Here is a 22,264-nt window from a genome sequence, read left to right on the forward strand (position 1 = left end):
ACATGACAGCAAAACGTCTGTGCAGCATTCCTTGCAGGAGAAAATGTACAAAAAGGCAAAAAATATTAAAAATTACTCTGAGCAATTTTCCAAGCTAAACCTTCAGCAAATAGATATTTACAAACTGAATACTTACTATGCTCAATTACAAAATAGTGTGCATAATTGTGAAATAGTAGACTAATCAATGTATCATGTTGCCTCGTTCACTATTTTGCAGGAACGCACAATAAATATTCAGAAACACAAAGATCTAGGTATCAAGTTGATGTCAATGGTCTGCTTAAAGTATTTATAAGTAATAATTATTCTTAATGATGATTCAAGTTTGATGGCAAAAGGGTTTCTGATGATGAAAACCAAATACTGTAACTCCTGTATTTCTTACAAGCAACATCACTCAAGACTGATCTAACTGAACTTCAGTTTTAATGAACTACTGGTTTAGGTGGAGAAAGAAAAAAAAAAAGAAGAAGAAAACTTAGGTGTTTACAATGTCCATTTATAAGGTTTAAAATGTGTAACATACAGCAATCAAAATTTTAACTTGTTCAAGACAGTGAAGTAATCAAAGCATGTTCTGTACAGAGTTGCTCATATGAGCAGTAATTATAATAGCTTATTCACAAATAACTCGCCACAAAAGAGAAAATATTCCACACACAAAAATGAAACTCGGGTAGAGGAAAACATGTGACAGGACACAAATAAAGTGTGCAGCGAGGAAACCTAAAAGCTGCTAAAGTCAACCAAAAAATACAACAAGTGTTGAAAGGCTATCAGTAAAAAAAAAAGTGGACTTTAAGCATGATAAATCACTAATTTTTTAAACAAACATTTACTTACGGACTGGAACTTTAGCCCTTGAGTCTGGCATTGACAGAAGAGGAAGTAAAATATCAGATGCTGATCACATATGCTATAAACAATCCTACTGCCTCAATGGGCAACAAATCTTTGAATCTAATTGTAACAGAAAGGTTTCAAAAATTCATTTTCAATGTTCTGTACCATATAAATGGTGTTACTTTAATGGCATGACTTCTACTCTTTAAATAATTATGCAAAGTTTATCAATTTCAAGTCTTTTTGAGTAATGCAAAAGCAATTTCAAGTATTCTGAGCAATGCAAAAGAAAACATGTAAGAGAAGTTGACCAAAATCACAGTACACACTATCATGGGAATAAAACCTTACCTGTATGTTACATCAACAATTAATCATTTTCTGACTATCCTATTAAAAAAACATGATACCTGTATACAATATTCCAAATAAAAAACCAGTTGCTTGTAACATGTCTGGCAAGTGCCCTGAAACACCATGTCTAAGAAGTTTACATGAATATTAAAATTAAAGACTTATACTAGTATATTTCCTATTGAAAATGATGGCTGGGAACCAATCATGTTCAACATACCTGACCAAGGCTTTTTTCTATATCGACACTTCCGTCCATTTTTTCGTATAAGTTTTGAAGGGGATGGTTGTGAAGGCGGCCTTGGGGAAGGGGTTGTCGTCGTAGAATTAAAATGATGGTTCACATGTCTCCCTAAAGCAGTCTGGAAAATGATGAAAAAAATAAATATTTTCCTTCCATGACTATATGTACATCATTATATGGCAAACCACAAATGGTGCCAAAGGTTCTTTACTGTCCCTTTGGCCCACACTGTATTAACTTCCGCCTTTTAATTTCCATTTCTTCCTTTCATTCTCTTCCCATCTCAATGTTCAAACATCTGCTACTAGCTTGCTCCAATTTTCACTTCTCATTAAAGAATGTATCCTTTGGGCAAGCCAACATATGACTCACTGATCTTGTAAAACTAATTCACATTAATATCGATGATAATAATAATAATACAAAACCTGTTGAAACTTTTTCATTTCTTTGTGCTTATTTTTTATCATTATAAGATAATCTGTTGTTTTTCCCCGCTGATGAAGACAGAATAGAAGGGAAAAGTTATGAAAGCTACCTGGACATTTGATTATAAAGATTGGATATCAAGAGAGAAGTAAGATTATAAAGAGACCAACAGTTAAAGGACATGAAGTTTTAAGAATATGGAAACAACAATTCTATGATGTTCTAAACAGAGCATACACACTTGTCCCAGAATTACCATAAGGCAAAAATTCTAAAAAGCTGAACTTACAATAAGAAAGAGGGACATTAAAATAAATCTTCAATATTAATAGCAGATGAAAGAGGGCACTGACAGGATCATGTCAGTACAAGAAAACTTACTGACACCATTTTACACAACTTCATATTAGAATCATAACATTTGGCATAACAATGTTCTTCCATCCATGCCATGCCAAGGGAGAGAGGAGAAAGAAGTGTGATCCAATTCTCCAAACATTTTTTAACATACTATGCAAGAAAAACAATCAAATCTTCCCCAACACTGGTAGAGGAAGAGAGTCGTGGATAAGACAACGTAGGAAGACATCTAACAAATTAAATCAGTGTAAGGAAATGTGTCACATCTTTGTAAAGGTTAAGAGAGCCAATAACAGTATCTACAGACACCATCTTATGGATGTTATTATTAAAGAAAGGAGTTTTACCAGCCCAATGAGTCAAACTTGTCTCACAGGGCTGGTGTAATATTGGAATTTGATGTTCTACAGGGAAATCAAGACAAATATGTTCAGACTAGAACAGAATGCTTTGATGATAACAGTGAAGGACAACAAGGATGCTTAAAGGTCAGCAATGCTGCTTAATGTGGTCTTTTAAATAGAAATGATCAAGGTAGAAAATTCCTATGGTATCAAGTCAAGAGACCGCAGTCAAACTGTTGCCCTTCAAGGGGACTGCCCTAAATGTATTCCCCCAAAAAATATTCAGATATGTTTAGTGCCAATTTCAAGAACTTATTTCATGGGGACATTAATCTCTGTGAGTCAAAGTTCATGACCTCTGTCAAGAGCTGTAATTTGGTGATTCACACAAGTTATCCATTCAACAGAGGAGTTTCTTGGAGGTTACTGTAACAAGGCAATAGAAAATGGAAGTTTTATATTATTCAGTCATTATTATATAAAAAAAAATTTTGTGCATAAATGAATGCATCTGCTTACCTACAAAGACTGCAATTAATTTTTCTTATTTTACTTTTCCCAAGTTACATAATATAAACCCTGAAGTTGCCAAATGGTAAAAAAAAAAAAAAATCCTTATGCTGTAACTATTTTTATCAAAGGGAAATTAGATTAGTCTAAATACTTTAAATATACTTGAAATACAAGAAATTCAGAGGTTGAATCTTTTTGTATTTCCTCACCTATATAAATGATGCATTAGTGGAATACCATGTAAAAAATTTAAGCATCTCCCTCCAGCCATAAGCTCAAAATATAAATTTATATTATAATGGGGTCTTATGCTGTCAACACTCCCCTTAGAGGATAATGTGTGCAATTGCAGGGCAATCCTTATTAAACACTGATTTTCTGTGTCAATCAATTAAGGAAGCTGTATCTACAGTGGGATTACATACAAAAAATAAAATTCTTACAATTCTGAAGGAGTCAACATATGAAACATATGCAATGAACATTTGCAAATATTCAACATAGGAATATGTAGGATGCATCTTTGCAAAAACAAACATCAAGATATATACAGAAGCATAGTATAGCTGCAGTTGCTAAGACACACCACACAGGTGCTGTTAACATTTTCTACATATTATGAAGATAATATCAAGGGCCACCAAATTGAGAATATATTATAGGACTAAAGACAAACAGAACTGCATGGATTTAGATTATTTCTAAATGCTTAAAAAAGATGTTGACACTGTTTTATTATGTAATATACTGTTCAGTATTAAGAGTAGCATGACCTGTGCTTAACATAGACGAAGGGTTATTGGAGAGAATGCCATAACAATTAAGGCTTAACCCATAATCACTAATCTCAAATTCCACAAAATTTTAATGGCTATAATGGGGATGGTGAACATCACACATGGGGAAAGATAGGACACTATGGCATGGCTTGTGATGGGGAGAGAGTGAAGGCAAAGAGACCAGCAGGTATGAGCTGTAGATACTGGAAAGACATTCCCCTGAAGAGTATACAAATAAAGGGTCACTGAAGACCACATTAAACAACCGAGAAGTCACAAAAGTGAATATAGTGGGTAGGTATGGGAACAAAAGTAATGGCTAACATAAGACCTGAGAGTTCAACACATTTCACCTATTAACATATACTGATGATTCAAGATATTTGCAATGGTATTTCTAGGCAGATTTTTAAAATTTTCTTTTAAAAAATCACAACTATTCCTTATAAAACTAATCTTCCATGTTTCCTATTCAAGGCAGTACACAGAAAACAATAACAGAAGACAAAATTGCTTCATTCCAGGCCAAAGTAAAATTCTCTCCGATAACTACTGTTTCAAAGTGAAGAATAAAATTCGTTTAAAAGGACAATTTACAAACTAGTAGTTAAAAGTATTCTGCAACTCAAACAACGCCAATATTCTTTTGAATATGAAAAAATTTGGATATGTGGGTTATAATTCTCATGAATACTCTTCTAAAAGCAATTATTATAAACATTTTCATATATATTCTTCATGAAACAATTATAAATATATTTTTGCTACTCTGCTAAAGAGAAACACTCTGAAATATGAAGGGCCTTTTGAGTGAAATGAATCACCTCATTCCTTCTGTGCATGCATGCAAGTGCCACTCACTCGCTCACTCACCTGTGACGAAAACCTTTGACCACAGCCGTCAACGATGCATTTAAAAGGCTTGTGTCCTCCGTGCGTGAGTACGTGTCTTTCTAACCACGAAACCGAGCAAGAAGCCTTGTCGTACACCTTACATCCCACCCATAAGCACCGGAAGCTCTCGGCCTCCAGCTGACCCTCCACATGCACAGCCTGCAACAGTGGAAAGGGTTTAGATTGCAAACCACATCACTCAATATGACGATGGGAATCTGGAAGCAATTAATCATTAAATAATGAGTTTGTTTTTATCAAGCCCAAAGATGGAGAAAGGGTTTGTTCAAGAACATAATTTTTTATAATGATAGGCAATCGCTAGGTTTTTCGTGTGTGCATTAAAAGCTACATTAATTGGAAAATAGGAGTGTGTGTAATAATATTGATTACGTATATAGTATAAATAATATATAGATATATATATATATATATATATATATATATATATATGATATATCTATATATATTATTATATATAATATTATATATTATTATTATTACAAAATAAAATTAAAATTGAAATACTGATATATGATAATGATACATTTCAAAATATTATATAAACCACATCACTTGAAAATGATTCCATTTTATCATGTACCAAATAACTTCGCAAAGAAACGACTTGGTCAGAGAATGGACCGAATATGTTCCTTTGCACATGGAAATTAAACGTAAATCGGCATCTATCCATCTACCTCTTGTCATAACATATCATCCTTGATAAAACACGCACAGGAAATAACCCTAACATAATTCAATTCTGAAACTATTAGAATATAAAAAATCAATGTTTGTTATTTCTAAAGGACCGAAATAAATGGACTCTAGTTTATTACTGAAAAAAACAACCATTGTTATAAAGTCCCACGTCACTTTCAAATACATACACACACATTTTCATGTATACAATTCGAATTAGGATTTAAAAAAAAATCCCCCTCGAAAAGTCTACTTACAGTGCAAGGAATACATATCAAACAACCAAATAACCAAGAATTCGACAGGGCAATCAAGTTGCCATGTAACTGTCATAAGTCATCCAGAGATGCAACGAATGAAGAAAGGCCCCAGAGAGAGAGAGAGGGAGAGAGAGAGAGAGAGAGAGAGAATCACCTTTGCCAGGTACGCTTCACAGTGTATTTAATAAACGTTACCTGCTCAGCACCGAAGCATCTCTGGCAACATCAAGTCTTTCATAAATATTACGAAATCGTTTTCACCAAGACATATGCACCACTTTAAACCAATGTACTGGTATGGGTCTTCTTATGCAAGGGTTACGTCACACCAACGAATGCTGCTGATTGGCTCCCCAAGCTCCGCCTACCATTACACTGAGCGCGTTGACTGGGTGAATCCAGTAGCCAAAAAGTGACGTCATCCGCGCATCGTGTGTGACCTTGAAGGGACTGAGGACGCGCGCGCCACACCAGACACTTGCTAGACATAGTACAGAGTGGAGGGAATAATGTGACGCTCTGTGTCACTCTCCTTATAAAAGCTCCACTGCATCACGTTCTACCACATGAGGGAAATCAGTAAGCGATAAAATAAAGAAAACATATCGCCCCTACGCCATTTTTTCTCACTGGAGGGCGATGGGTTACGTGCAAAATGTGAGCAGCGGGACTAGAGAGTGAGAGCAGGCCCCGCGGCGCCCCGGTCACTACCCTTTGTGAGGGTTATTGGTACTACAACGCACGAACCCTACTGCCAACACGCTAAATAATGCCAGCACGTAAAATTTTATCCACTCCTTGGCTTACCAAGGACGTGGTATAAACAAGAGTCTACTTTAGATGTGTAACGTCCACTCATACATTAATCTTCAGTAGTCCTATCTTTCAAATTACACCAAAGACCGCTGCTAAGACTAAATACAAGACCACTGCTTGATTCACCGGTTAAGGGATGGCCACGGCAGTATACTTGTTTTTCAAGGGCCACTCCCACCGGAGAGTAATATTAGGGGAATAGGTTTCTCGGCGAAGAAAACGCCAATAAACCAGTGAACGCAATGGAACAGTTCCTTCTTTCTACCGAAATTCAAATATACATCGGAGAAAGGAATTCTGTTCTTCATACGCAGGAAGGAAAGTATTCAGTTACTTTTTTCATACCGTCCTTTATCATAAGCGCAAATTCCCCCTTTTAGGAGTTCACGGGTGATGTACCCATGACGCCATAATTCTGTCTCGATGCCCATATAAACGCCACCACAAACCCATCCCTTTGAGGGACATGAGGATGTGCCATGCTCTTCTTCACAGAGTGAGCATTACTCATAAATTCTCTCTACGGCAAAAAGCCGTTGTGGTTTTTAGACACAAGAAGTTAAAGAGCGACGGGCGGGAGGAGGAGACTTACGACTGATTTACTTAAGCGTTCTTGCTATACGCCGCGAATCGCTCGCTTGATTATTATATAATAAACTGACTTGCAGAGTGCGGCCGTCGGGTGAGTTTCGCGCAAGTGCGACACTTCTGGCTGGTTGAACTTTTTTTATTATTATTATTATTATTATTATTATTATTATTCAGAAAAAGCATTCTCGAACCGATAATGATTAAAACAGGTTCGTGTAAAAACTCTTGTGTATAGAAAAATGGCTCCTTTTCATTTGCAGTTTACCAATAATGTTTCCGTAAACAATAAGAATATCAGGACAATGCATGATGGAGCACTTTCAACCTGATTCCATCCGAAATTATTAGGCCTACCCACAGGCAATAGGTCCTGCTTTTGAAACTATTATGCACAGCTACTACATGCCACACCCACCCACGAATCTTGATTAAAATATTCTGTGGCTATATTTGCCGCAGGATGCTAAACGCGGACAGAATGAATCGGTCAAACAGATGTCACCAACAATACCTTACATTACACGTGGCTGTTAAGACAGAGAAATCACGAGACACTTCACTTCACAACTGCCAGGAACGGGTCGATCTTAAGTCGAGTTTCTAAAGAAAGTAAAAACATAACTGTCAGAGATTCAGAAGGGAACAAAGAGAGAGAGAGAGAGAGAGAGAGAGAGAGAGAGAGAGAGAGAGAGAGAGAGAGAGAGAGAGAGATTAATTCACGTAAGTCTTGGTCAAAACAATGGAATGTCTACAGCAGATAAATACAAGAAATACCCCAAGACTACATTTTAACCGAATCTGTTCTGACGAGCACTACCTTTATAATATAACTGTACTGCATAAACTCAAAGTATTACATTATAACAAACATTTTGTTTGCAGAAATCTTAATAAAATATGAAAGAAGTTACTGTGGGTTTCTGAAGGAGTTAAAAACCTAGGGTATCAGAACTTATACGTTACTCACTCTCTCAATATTCTGTCGATCAGAAATTTTATTTTCAGAAAGCTATAAAGAGGAAGAAAATAAATAGGTACATAAATAGACCTGAGACCTCAAGGAACAGATCAAACTGTAAATATGAATGCAAAACTTATTGCTATTTATAACGAGGATTTTGCAGCAAAGTATATTTCCGTTAACCTTTCCGGCATGGATACACGCACTCTACGCACAAATTCAACTGATTTTTCAGGGTTACTGCACTCTGCCAAGTTTCCGACTGCTTTCCTCTCCAAGAAGGACAAACATCGGCGAGTTACTGACAGAGCGTAGTAACCCTGAAAAATCAGATATCAGAAAGATACAGACAACGAATAATAATAATAATAATAATAATAATAATAATAATAATAATAATAATAATAATAATAATAATAATAACATCGAACTAAGGAACCTCCGTAACCAGACTATAATATTGACAATTAAAAGCCACAGTAGTGTTAAACATATAGTAATTTTTAGCATTGTACAAAAAATATATTTTTAACACTACTGTGGCTTTTAATTGGCAATAATAATATCCTTTGGCAGAGGCGAATGGTCAAGAAAATGTGCCAATATATAATCTATATAAGCCCCGGTCGACCACAGCCCAAACCTCTGATTCCCAAGAATAATATTTCTGGGGTAAAACTCCGCCTCTTTTATACCAACCTCTCTTCCTATCTCAAGGAAAGAGGCGAAGACACCACAGTGCCGCTTTAAGTAGTACGCGAAGCCTCGACGGTGCAATCATTCATGCTGGCAAAATCCCCTTACAAGGTCGTACGTGGCGACAGTACGTCTGTATATATAATATATATTATATATATATATATATATATATATATATATATATATATATATATATGTATATATATACTATAGTATACATATATATATTATATATATCATATATATATATATATATATATATTATAATATATATATCTATATATATGCACACACACGTACATATACGTAAATATTCCATGGATCAGTCGGAACTTACTGGGAAACTCTGCAACAAGTTCCTGTCTGGTTTTTCAAAGTTTGCGATAAAAAAAATGTTCAAACTGTCTAAATCTGTAAATCAGCATCACCTAATTATTAATTAATTAGCCGTCATTTTCCAATACAAAAAATATTAACAAGAGGACGTAAATAAACGTATACATAATTATATACATACAAGCTCCGTAAAAGAATACGAGTGACAAATTGATATGATTTACGCAAATAACATTACACACACATACATACATAATAAACATCTTCATTCCCACCGTTATCCCTACATTAAGGGGTCGGTTGCCTGGTGCGTCTTCTTCACTGCCTTCTATCAAAGGGATCATCCTCAACCAAACCTCTTCTCTCCATATCTTCCTTCACTTTATCTCATTCTCTTTCTCTCTCTCGATCTTCTTCCTCTAACAGGTTCCTCCCAAGTCTCTTCACTCCCTCCTCGTCATCCATCCTCAACACATGCCCACAATGCCCTTACCATCTCAACCGTGACTCTCTTATCACCTCTGTAATCTTTACTAAGCCTTCCTGCCCTTCTTATTTCATCATTTTCCAATCTCTAAAGCAGCGACATTCCCATAATCCATCTCACCATTCTCATCTCTGTTCTCTCAAGCTTTTCGAAATATATAAAACGTGACACATATATATATATATATATATATATATATATATATATATATATATATTGTAATGGACCGCACTCGGTCCTGCAGGATCTTAAAGAAAAAAAAAATGAAATGGAACTGGAATGCGGAATAGCCCAGACAGCAAGTAGGGACAAACAAAGGAGAAGGAGCAGAGCAAAATCACAAAAATTGCCTTAATATTAGTTTATTTACAAAATTTTTATTTACATTTATACAGCTGAGACCGGGTTTAGTAAGTAAAGCAATTTACATAACATTAACATAACCAAAGAGTCAGTTCAATGAATTTAAAATACAAAAATAGCCAAGTAGTTAATTATCAAAAACTCGTAAAGTCAAAATATTAACTGGAGACAAAATTAACTACAAATTCAAAAAACAATTTAGCCATATCAAACTAATTCCCACGCAGCACAAACCATTGAATAAATAATAGGCAGCATAAATAATCAAAATACATCATCAATAATAAGCAAATAACCATAAACCGGCAGTATGAAAAAATACTAAACAGGCAGCATACCAATTATACAATTATACATCAGTGGCAAAAATAAACTCACACCGCATCAAAATAGCGTAAATTCAGGTAGCATTACACAGTACATAAAAACTGCAAAGAATCTCCATAGAGATAAAAACAGACCCAGCTGTCAACACAGAGAATGGACACAGACAGACTATCTCCGCAACACGCCAAAGCAGCAACCAACTGCTAACCGGAACAACACATCCATCACATAAGTGATTACGGCCGAATCATCTGCTGCCAAACTGGAACAAATCCGTCCCACAGATGACCATGGATTGATCATCTAACCATCCTCCTGCTACCAAACCCAACAGGTAAGGTATACCCGCTGCAAACGCCTCCATGCTGCTATGCTGCCGAGGACCTGACTCTCTGCCATACTAAACCCGACTGTCGACTTTCAAGTTAAGACGACAGACGTAAACTTCCCCCAAAGAAAAACAAGAACCAGTAAGGAGGCAACAACCCACCATGGGCAAATGATTGTTCAACAATTGAACTATACCTCACAATATATATATATATATATATATATATATATATATATATATATATATATATATATATATATATATGTATATATATATCCATAACTGAGGAAATCAATTACCGGCATCACGAAAGTCAAAACAGTCTTTACATTCAACCTGCAGACCACTTGTTCAATCCAGAGCGGACATAAACACACGCCATCCACAAAAATACGTACACCTGGTGATAGTTCAGCAGCCTGCACCCACTAACAATGGCCTCCAGCAAACACTGGAACCACAAGAAGAATGGCAACGATACTGTAAAAGGAAACCGTGAGAGGATTTCGCTCCCATTAATGAAAAAAACTGGACTATGGTTACGGGAGGGATATGACGCCATAAATACCCGCGCTGTGTTCGTGTGAGGATGAAACCGCTGTGGAACAAAGACACCTCTCTCTCTCTCTCTCTCTCTCTCTCTCTCTCTCTCTCTCTCTCTCTCTCTCTCTCTCTCTCGGGTTAATTAATGGGCAATCAGTGTTCCGAACTCAGCGATATATATACTATATCTTTCGCGACTATGATTTAATGCAGGTAAGAACTGTCGCTAATGTGTTATACGTGAAAGCTTGGGAAAAAAAAGTCCTGCCACAAAACGAATATAAAAGCGTCCGACACGAGAAGAGGACGAGTTCATTTTTACCTTTGAAATCCTTGATATAGTTTTAACACGACAACTACCGCATCAACTTGCAATCTCGAGGTACATTTATTGGAGAAAACGTATATATAAAAAAAAGTTACATGTAGAATGTAAAACTAAATTCTGTGCAGTCAGATTGCAGTATTTATCGTTTACAGTGTTTCTTCTTGCACTCGTGTTCAGAGTGGAAATTATTTCACGAACACCACATTAGGACGTTGAATGACCCAGCACCAACAATATATATATATATATATATATATATATATATATATATATATATATATGTGTGTGTGTGTGTGTGTGTGTGTGTGTGTGTGTGTGTACACAGAGCTTATTAGCATTCACCGCCATCCGATAACGCTGGAGTCTACCAGAGGAAACCCCTTCCCCAATTTCAATGTTATTACGGTATACAACATACGTACATCTATCCAAAGGCTCCACGGTCTAAGTATGTTATCCTTGAAGCCAATATACTCTATAATACGAATGAACACAAAGAAGAGGGGTGCGTCAAATATAGACATGAAACACGCCAGCAAATAAACACATATAAAACGCTAGAGAAGAAATGTTCGTGTATTAGTGTAAAGGTACACACAGTTCCATAAAAACAATAAACACTTCGGACAAATAGACGTTTGTGATGAAACCGATCGTGAAATTCCCGTAGATTTTCGCTCCCGCGTAAAAAAAATTGCGACTGTGGAATTATTTGAGTCGGAAACGCGGAATCAGGCGTCAAATCAGCGGGGCAAATGACACGTTAACACACTATCGCACAGCTGCTGATACTTTCTGTCAGGTGACAAGGATGAAGTTCATATTTGTCCAATCAATCAATTCCGTTCGGCCGGGAAATGGGACGCATCACAAAATACCCGGCCTGCGGGATGAGAGTGGACGCAGATATTCCATGCAAGCTAAAAAGAGTGCGAGGATGATAATGCTAATGATGATCATAATCAGCAAGGCGATGAGCATAACTCCTGGACAAAGAAAGGGATACGGTGCGCCAACGGTGCTCCGGCTATGGAGTTGCATTCAAGCTGATATCCTATCTGTGAGTTAGTTCTCTTGTCCCTTCCATCAGGATGAATAACACACCGTCATATGCGACGTGCCGTGACCAAAACGTGGCGGTAGTTAGGTAAGGCTATCATGCATTATTTAACTAAACAAAAGGAATCTAGAGCTCAAAAAACATCAGCTATGTAAAAATCAGTTAGACGATTAACGAGATGATTAACACCTATCGAATTCGCCAATCAAATTGGGAACATTTTACAGACGCAACAGAAAGCTTATATGAAACCGGACGGCAAATGTAAAAGAGAAAGAAAGAAAAAAAAAAAACAGTTTTTGGGATGAAGCACAGGTTCGTCATATCTGCATAATTACAAGACATTTCTTTCACTGAAGTTAAATATGCCCCACTTAAAAATATAATTTCAAGAACGAGAAAAGTGTGTGTGTGTGTGTGTGTGTGTGTGTGTTTTAAAGTTGGCAATGGATTTTCAAGGTGAATTACGCTACAACTTTCGTCACCTCAAAAGATCTGCCTCCAGTTTCTTTTGAGGCGAAATCCAACCTTTCTCCTTCCTCTCTCCTTTCTCCTTCATCACAAGAATGTCACGACTAAAAGCCACTGAGTAAAAGTTGCAATTATTTCTTTTAATGCATATTGACGCGTTCATTTTTCTTCGACCTCTATTTTGTTAACTCCAAAACATATATCAATTAAGCAAACCGGATCCAGAAAATCAAAATAACTTCTCTAATCCCAAATATGATAAAAAAAATAATAATAGCGTTCTTTGTAACATCAACGGAATTTTCTTAAAACTTTTACTGGTATCGTTCGGGTAAGTTCAGCGCTAAAGGCACTACGGCGTCAAGTACCTGATTCTGGGCCAGACAATTTTTTCTGGTAAGGTTTAGTATATCTTTAACATGTCCGGCATACTGTACTTCGTACTCATTTGGAACGTAGCAGATTTGAAATTTCTTACGTCACTCTAATAAAAGGACAACATTAATGCTCTCAATAAGGTCAGTTCAGGCATTCGTGGCCATGAGATACATTTTGTAATATGTAAATCTGCTCAGTAAAGGACCTTTGAGTCGAAAAATCTCGCAGCAATCCAGTGTTTCACTTTCCTTCCTGGCTTCCACCTTTATTTATATGTTCATCACGTTCAAAACGTTCGTGATTTAGTTATAAAACATGTAACTCATGTAAAAATGACATATTTTTACATTCATTAGCGTGAAACAGTTCGTGCACGAATTTGTTAATCAAGGATAAAGAATGTCGAAGGTAATAAATAACTACCAGGTTTCATTTTTCTTCTGACTGAAGGCGTTTCTCGACGCAGACATCCCAAATAATCCAAAACACAATATCGTCACACATTTCCTAAGATATTTACAACCATACAATTACACTACATTCAGTAAATTTAACTACCATATGAGAGAGAGAGAGAGAGAGAGAGAGAGAGAGTTCCACCATTTCATGGAGCTGTAGCAGAAGAACTCAGGAGTGTTGAGAGAGAGAGAGAGAGAGAGAGAGAGAGAGAGAGAGAGAGATATGCGGTCGGGATGATTATGGGATTGGAAACTGGGATAGAGAAGGGATAGGGCTGGGGGTAGTAGGAGGGTGAGTGAGAGATTGGTGGTGGTAGGAGTAGTAGTAGTAGTAGTGGTGGTGGTGGTAGTAGAGATAGGGGTGAGAGTTAGCTGGGGGGGGGGGGGGGAGGACCGGAGGAAAGGGGTGGTGGAGCGTGGGTAAGAACGTGGGCGGAATGGTATGGGGTAGCAGCAGCAGCTTAGAAGGAATGCCACGCGAAACAACGGCGAACAGGTATGCGCAGACGAAGGCAGGTTGACCTATCTATCTACTATACATGTTCAACGGAAAGTTAACACTTCGGGTCAAACTTGGAAAACCTCCTCAAGTTAGTGAGGACGTCATGAAAACTTGCTAACGGCATTATGAAAAATTGAATATAGTAACTGAAGTGTGTGTGTGTGTGTGTGTGTGTAGTATATATATATATATATATATATATATATATATATATATATATATATATATATATATATAATATAGACATAGCCACGCGCGCACACACATGCACGCATGCACACAAACACATGTATGTATAGATAATATTATATATATCTATATATATATATATAGAGAGAGAGAGGAGAGAGAGAGAGAGAGAGAGAGAGAGAGAGAGAATTACCCGTTGAACGGTCCTCCCAAAAAGGCAGGAGGTTTATTAGAGAGAGAGAGAGCGGAGAGAGAGAGAGAGAGAAGGAAGAGAGAGAGAGTAGAGAGGGGAGGGGGGAGAGAGAGGAGAGAGAAGAGAGAGAGAGAAGAGAGAGAGAGAGAGAGAGACAGCAGCCAAATAAGGAGCAGATTAGAACTCTTCGAAGACGCAGTAATCCTTGAATTAACATCACGAATCAGAGGAAAAGCGAAAGAATGCACGTACAAAAAAATCGTGGTTAGGTCAAAACCTAACCACGATTTTTTTCTTTTTCAACCTACAGGCGCAATATACATTGGAAAAACCTTCTTTCGCTAAAAAAAAAGTATCTCTGACTAAAGTGCGAGTCAAGTCAGTGATAAAATGTAATCTTTTTGCATATAAACTACACTTAGAAATTCAGTAACTATTTTTACATTGCAGATGAACAAATTTTATATCCAAAGAGTCACAAATTCAAGATGAGGGTCAGTAAGAATCTCATTTATACTTCACAGGCAGATGATGTCCTGTGGCTCATTTCTCTTGTGAATTTCCTCTTTTATTTCGTTAACAGAGTTTGTCTTCTGAAAACGAAGATTTTTCGTTTATATATATATATATATATATATATATATATATATACTATATATTATATATATATATATATATATATATATAAATTCATCAACCTTTTGCTTGTCTACTTTTTGATTTTCTTATCCGGGATCCTTCGTGTGGAGAACCTTTTCCTTCAGTTTTGTATGCGTCAACTCGGAAAATGGCTAAAACAAGAATACGGTGACGCTTGCGAGAATAACATCAACTAAAAGCAGTTTTATTGGGACATACCGGTGAAAATGATGAACTTCAATCTTTTGAAACCAGTAGCGTACATCGCAATAGATCTGATAAGATAACACAAAACAAAGGGCCTATTCAATGTCCTTTCTGCGTCAATTTCTGTAAATTTCCTGTTCCATATCACGGCCCATGCTGCCATATCAAATTTAAATTCTACCTAAGTACGTTCAATACGCGTAGAGGAGCTATACTCTGCAAAGCTTGGTTCTAATTTGACTAGCAAAGAAGCTAAGATACACCTTTACCCCGAAGAGCTTGGTTCTAATTTGAAGCTAAGATACACTTTTACTCTGAATAGCTTGGTTCTAATTTGAAGCTAAGATACACTTTTACTCTGAATAGCTTGGTTCTAATTTGAAGCAAAGATACACTTTTACTCTGAATAGCTTGGTTCTAATTTGAAGCTAAGATACACTTTTACTCTGAATAGCTTGGTTCTAATTTGACTAAGAAAAAATTAAAAAACATATTTGTCATTAGAGTGTCAGTCAACGACCGAGAAGCGCAAAAGAGTGTTACACCTTGAAGACGCAAGGTACAGAGAGTACAAGGACTCACTGACGGCCATTAACTTCGTACCCATTTAGGTATTACAGGTGGATGGATATTTCTCTTCCTCCTTCCAAGGCGACACAGGATCTACAGCATTGGCAACGAGACAAACACATGAATATATGAACGGCTACATCGATTAACATCATCAGGGCTTCGTCAATCACCGGAACGAATGTCATCATGGTGTATAAATAATTTTATTGACGGTTTAACCAGCGAGAAAGGTTACTCAGTCTTTATTATTGATGCAATAATCGTTACATGACCTTCCTAACTACTAGACACCTAGACATCAAGTATAATCTCCCGTGAATGACGGTGTAATCTGGTAAGATAACGAGTCTTATTATAAAGGTAAAACAATTAATGCCTACTAATATCATGTGGGATGCATGAACACTGAAAATGAGCAAAGATAATGAATATTTCCTACATTATGATAAAGGCTAGACACATTTACCAACGATGGCGAAGGAAAACAGTTAACCTTCCTTCGTAAACACAACCAAAGTAATGTTAATTCATGAATTAAATGAAGGGCAATGAAAACTATCCAAATCCGGTCACTTCACTTCATAATCCTACGATAGACAAGCTGCATTTACTGCGCTCATTTTAATTTCAACTTCATCTTAATCGGCGAAGGCTTTAAAAGGTCTGACTTTTCTATTTAAAAGTCAGTCAGTCCTTCGTGGCACCAATTTAACCTCGACAGATTTGATTTAGCACAATATCTCGAATACTGAGTGATATTTAAGAAAACGACAACGACAAATGACACATTCAATCATTAGCAGATCGATCTCATAAGTATGTTGTATCCTTTTCACTTTACGCAGTGGCAACGCTTTTTATCTTTAAGAAAAGATCTAAGCTACCAATATTCATTCAGGATAGCCTGCCCATTGCTAAAAGGTGTTTTCTTTTAATCTTTCCAGACACTCTGATCACTTTCGTCGAGAGATGCGAAAATCAATGTAGGAGAGAATCGGCTTCAGCGACCAACCGGAGAATTCCACAGGAATTCCCGCTCGATTAAACTGCCAGTCACACTTTTAGGGCTCCATTTTCTGTAACCAATCAGCAATTACGTCTGCACTCACGTGTAAAACGAGACATGAAATGGGCCAGGAAAAGGTTATTTAAGGTCTCCTGTAAACCGCAGACACTGGCAGCAGAGCATCGGTTCGTCCGCACTCGAGAAAAATAGAAGCCGCCCGACAACAAACATCACTCCTTTACAAATAAAAGGAGAGAGAGATAAAAGGCTCTCCCGTCAGGCCTAAACAACACTCCTTCAGCGTCACACGATACGCAAATTAATTAAGCCACCAGCTGCACTAGGTGGGTGCTCAGGACGAATCTTTAGTCGAAAACTAAAGAGTATCCATCTATCTATCTCATAACCAGACCAACACGCGACTTGTAGTGATTTTTACGACTGTCGTGCAAGACCTTATTTTAATCTTCCCTTCAGGATGCACAGCCATCCCTTGGCTCCTAAATTTCTTCAGTAAAGCATTGCTCCTCCAAGATGAAATTCTTTCCCCTACGGAGCCGAGGGACTAGGGAAGGGGACCCCCGGGAACTCGGCATCACCGCCGGACCACGGGGAGCGGCCCCGGGACAGAGTAAGGTAAGGGGGGGGGGGAGGGGGGGGGGGAATAAGGGTGGGGGGGGGGGGGGGTGAATAGAGGGGAGGACGAGAAACAGAGAGCGAGAGAAGAGCTGGGGACGAGAGCTCACAATTAACCCACGAGACCGGTTGGGGACGACACCACTTCTCTCTACGTTCCACCATCACTATAAACCGCAATCCTAACAACAAGCTACTACACTGTGGAAAATCGTTTTTTCCCTCTGATTTAATTCACTTAACCTATTCCTCGAATGAATAATATATTTAACATTCGGTGAAGGAATGAATGATGACTGAGGCAAATATAGTAACGATGATAAACTTCGTTTCCCCCAAAGTTTATGCTGCAGCCTCAGCAGGACTCTCTCGTCTACTGTGTTCTGCTGCAGATTCTAAAATAAAGATGGTTAGGTGACTAATGCTTGTCAGACCGTCTTGCAAATGTAATTCTCTCTCTCTCTCTCTCTCTCTCTCTCTTTTGGGGGCCATGAACTCGGCTAACTTCCTAATATGGCTGTGTGTGTGTGTGTGTGTGTGTGTGAGGATACGAACTAGGAATATATCAAATGGAACGTTGTTCACTATGCTCTCCCCGATGAATGTTCCATGGGCGACTGTCGTTGTTTTGTCGTTTTAGATTAAGCTGGCTTTATGCCAGCACGGGCTCTTGCTCAAGAGCAGCCCGTAGACGACTGTCGAGAGAAGCAAACACATTTCGCCGGTTCGTTTTTGTATCGTCTGAAGTCATTCAGAATCGCTGACGATTCGAAAAGATCAAATAAATCACAGATACGACTTACATATTACTGAAAATAACATTATACTGTTAACGTAAGAACACGATTTTCGATGCCATAATCTCCAGAGACTTTAAATATTCCCGATTGCATCAATGACTTTATATAATAAATAATGTTTTTTTTTTTTTGTGTAGTCACGCTTTACTCTTTTCCAGAAAAGTACAGAATAAAATTTACGAATATTAATTTTTGTTTTTTAAGTACTTCTCCTTTGATATATTTCATAACTGGGATGCGTTACTTATACATTTTAGTAGTTTGACTGGTTATGTTCCCCCCAGCATGACCAGGTGCCTTCTGCTAACGAATTCTTTTGAAGATTTCCCCATTACGGAGTCTTTTGTTGTTTTACATTTGGGTGCGTTTATTTAGATCGGGGATCTTTCTAGACCGTGATTCTGTTCCCAGTCTCTGCGTATGTCATATTCTGCCACTGACAGTGTAGGGATTTACGAAAGGGATATCAGCGCTTTATATATCTATATATATTTTGATATTATATAACCCACACACATTCAAATTTTTCTCTCTTTCTCTCTCTGACACATGCACACTAGAGAAAATTATATATATATATATATATATATATATATATATATATATATATATATATATATATATATATATATACACACATTTATGTGTGTGTATATATGAACATATATATATATATATATATATATACACACACACATATATGTGTGTATATATATCATATATATATACATACATATATATATATATTCTATATATATATATATATATATATATAGATATTATATATATATAGATATATATATGTGTGTGTGTGTGTGAGTGTGTGTGTGTACATATATGGCCTTAGCGGGAGAGGCTGTAATGCTACTTTTTGGTTGTCGGGAAAAATGAGGGTCAGGTGGTTTTCCCCTGAGAAGAAAGCCAAGCTCACTTCTGCGTAATTCCATCCGCTTCTTTTGTAAACTTTATTGGAATAATGTCTGATTATCGTACTAGGAATCTTGTAATCTAAAACAAAAATGACATACTACATCTGCTGAGTAAAGGCCGTCGAATCGAATTATCTTGCAGAAACTCTGTTGTTTATTTTTCCTTCGTGGCTTATACCTTTATTTATGGATTTATCACGTTCCAAACTTTCGTGATTCAGTTGTACATCTACATGTGTATATATGTAGACCTATCAGTTGCAATAGGTCATAATTTTGCGATATCACAGAGGATGAGAAAATTAACATGATTAACATTATGTTAACTATTTCAACGATGCCATCCCTCTTAACTTAAGAGAAGGGCTTTCGCCAAACGACTCCGCTTTCTCGAGAGAAAGCCGAGAAAGTGAGTGGAGGAGGAGGAGGAGGAGGAGGAGGACCTCACCTGTATATGTTCCAAGAGGGAGGCAGCCGGGTCGAGGGTGAGATTGCAGTCCCTCCATCGGCACACGTCAGCTGGTTCCTTCTTGAGGGGCGGAGGAAAACGTACAGTAGTGGGAGTGGGCGTGGAGGTGCCGGAACTGGGCGCTGAACTGGGCGCCGACGATCCCACCCCACTACTGCTACTGGCCGAGCTGCTCCTGCTCTTGGTGGTGTGGGCGGGAGGAGGCGACGACTTGGCCGAACATCGGGCGGGGGTCGGAGAAAGGGGAGGCGGGTGATGATGGTGGTGATAGTGGTGGTGATGGTGATGGTTGTTGTGGGTGGGATGGTGGTGGTGGTTGTTGTTACTACTATTACTATTATGGTGGGCGGCGGGAGGGGTGGGAGTGGATGAGGGGGTGGGCGGGGTCAGCCCGGCATCACAGTTAAAAGTTAAGCCCTGGGGCGGAGGATCCGGGAGAAGGAGCAGTCCCTGAGTTGCACGATGAGTGGAAGAGGAGGAGGAGGAGGAGGAGGAGGACGAGGAAGAGGAGGAAGGCGAGGGAGGGGAGGAGGAGGAGGAGGAGGACGAGGAGGAGGAAGTGAGGAGGCTGGGAGGGGAAATGGGAGGCGATGGGGGATGGTTGAGGGTATGAATGGGGGATGAAGAACGATCATCACTGTGGGGCGTAATCACTTTGGTTGTGGGTGTGGGCGGCAATAAGGTGGGCGGTTCTATATTATTATTGGTATGAAGGTGATTTTTATTATTGGTATGGTTACCACTAACGCCCCGACGCAGGTAGTGGGCGTGGGTGGGCGTCAGTCGGGTGAGGGCACCGTTGAGCCTCTTCTCCCCCTTTGGTCCCGTCGGGGAGGACACGGCCCTGTTGTTGTTGTTGTTGTTGGGAGTTGTGGCCGCAGTGGTGGTGCGGGCGTGGTGCCGTTCACCCTTCTGCCAACAACACTGCCGTTGAGTCCCTTCAGCCCGTTTTTCTCGAGCAGGTGATCCACGCCTCCGTTCTGCAGCGCCTCCTTGATAAGGCCGTTGCTGTGGGCGAGGCTGTTGTTGTGGAGGTGATTGTTGTGGGTGTGACGGTGGTTGTGGTGGTGGTTGTGATGGTTGTTTCGCGTATGGTGGTGATTGTTGTGGTGCTGCTGCTGCTGCTGCCCGCGCCCGCGCTTCTCCACCACGCCGCCCATCATCATCACATCGTCCCCCGTGGGGGGCAGCCCCGCCAGTCGGTCCAAGAGAGCGGCCGCCTTCACTGATTCACCGTTCACTATCCCATTGACGCAGCCGTTCAGCCGCTTCACGCCGTTGACCGCCGGAGGCGACGTCGGGCCAGAGCCCCGGGCAACTTTGCTGCGCCTCTCCATGCCCCCGCCCACGCCGCCCAGCGGATGATTCCCCGTCCCTGGGCCGTCGTCCTCCCCAGAACGTTTCTGGGCATGGCCGATGGTGGTGGTCAGACGACGACGGCGGTGAGGGAGGTGGGCGAGGTGGCCGCCGTCACCCAGCTGCTGCTGCTGCTGGTGTTGGTTGACCAGAAGTCCTCCTCCTCCTCCTTCTTCGGGAGGGGAACGCCGCGTGTGCACACGCCCTGCCAAGGAGGTGGCAGGCGGGGGCGGGGCCTCGGCGGTAGCGGTGTCTGGAGGGCGATCTTTGTGAGGAGGCGTGTGAACTTCCTGGCCGCCACCAGCCGCCGGGTTGCAGCCGCCCATCAGCTGATCACCGTCGTGACCACCCTTCCGCCCCACCCGCACGCCCGACCCATCATTGGGCGCCATGCACATCAGGTGCCCTGCATGGCCCGTCGCAGGGGGAGGCGTCGTCGTGCAGGCAACCCCTGGCGTGGGCGGCGTGGGGTGGGCGGGATGAGGACAGAAATCGTCGAGGTCGTCAGGACGGGGCGGGGGGGAGTTGGTCAAGGAAGAACACGGCGACGACACACTCCACTCCCCTCCCACTCCACTGCAAAGACAAAAGAACGACACATTAATATCAATTCAGTCTAGTCGCTTCATAAGCATCAATAACAAAAAAATTTTTTTTTTCTTTACAAAAGGTGCCATTGCCTCAATTTTAAAACCAAAGAAAATAAAATTCGTGTGAATAAAAACTGTTACAACAAACAAACACACACACACACACACACATACACATCTGCTCAGGTATTTCAGAAAATCTCCTATATACTTAAGTATTAATCATTGAAAACAAAACGTCCCATCTTCTTTCCCCTGGTGACTGTCGATATCTAGGATAATACTTACTGACAGAAAC

General features: G+C 39.3%; 1 protein-coding gene across 1 annotated transcript in view; it reads right to left on the reverse strand.

Moving 5' to 3' along the window:
• The window catches only part of LOC135211188 (zinc finger protein jing homolog), a 134,532-nt gene that overhangs the window by 12,582 nt on the left and 99,686 nt on the right, over positions 1 to 22,264 (reverse strand). The window contains 5 exon segments of the mRNA XM_064244403.1: positions 847 to 870; positions 1,421 to 1,562; positions 4,743 to 4,922; positions 20,000 to 20,872; positions 20,875 to 21,952. Coding sequence (XP_064100473.1) covers positions 847 to 870; positions 1,421 to 1,562; positions 4,743 to 4,922; positions 20,000 to 20,872; positions 20,875 to 21,768 — 2,113 coding nt within the window. The 5' untranslated portion in view covers positions 21,769 to 21,952.

The sequence above is a fragment of the Macrobrachium nipponense genome, chromosome 4 (assembly GCF_015104395.2).
Source record: "Macrobrachium nipponense isolate FS-2020 chromosome 4, ASM1510439v2, whole genome shotgun sequence".
Lineage (NCBI taxonomy): Eukaryota > Metazoa > Arthropoda > Malacostraca > Decapoda > Palaemonidae > Macrobrachium > Macrobrachium nipponense.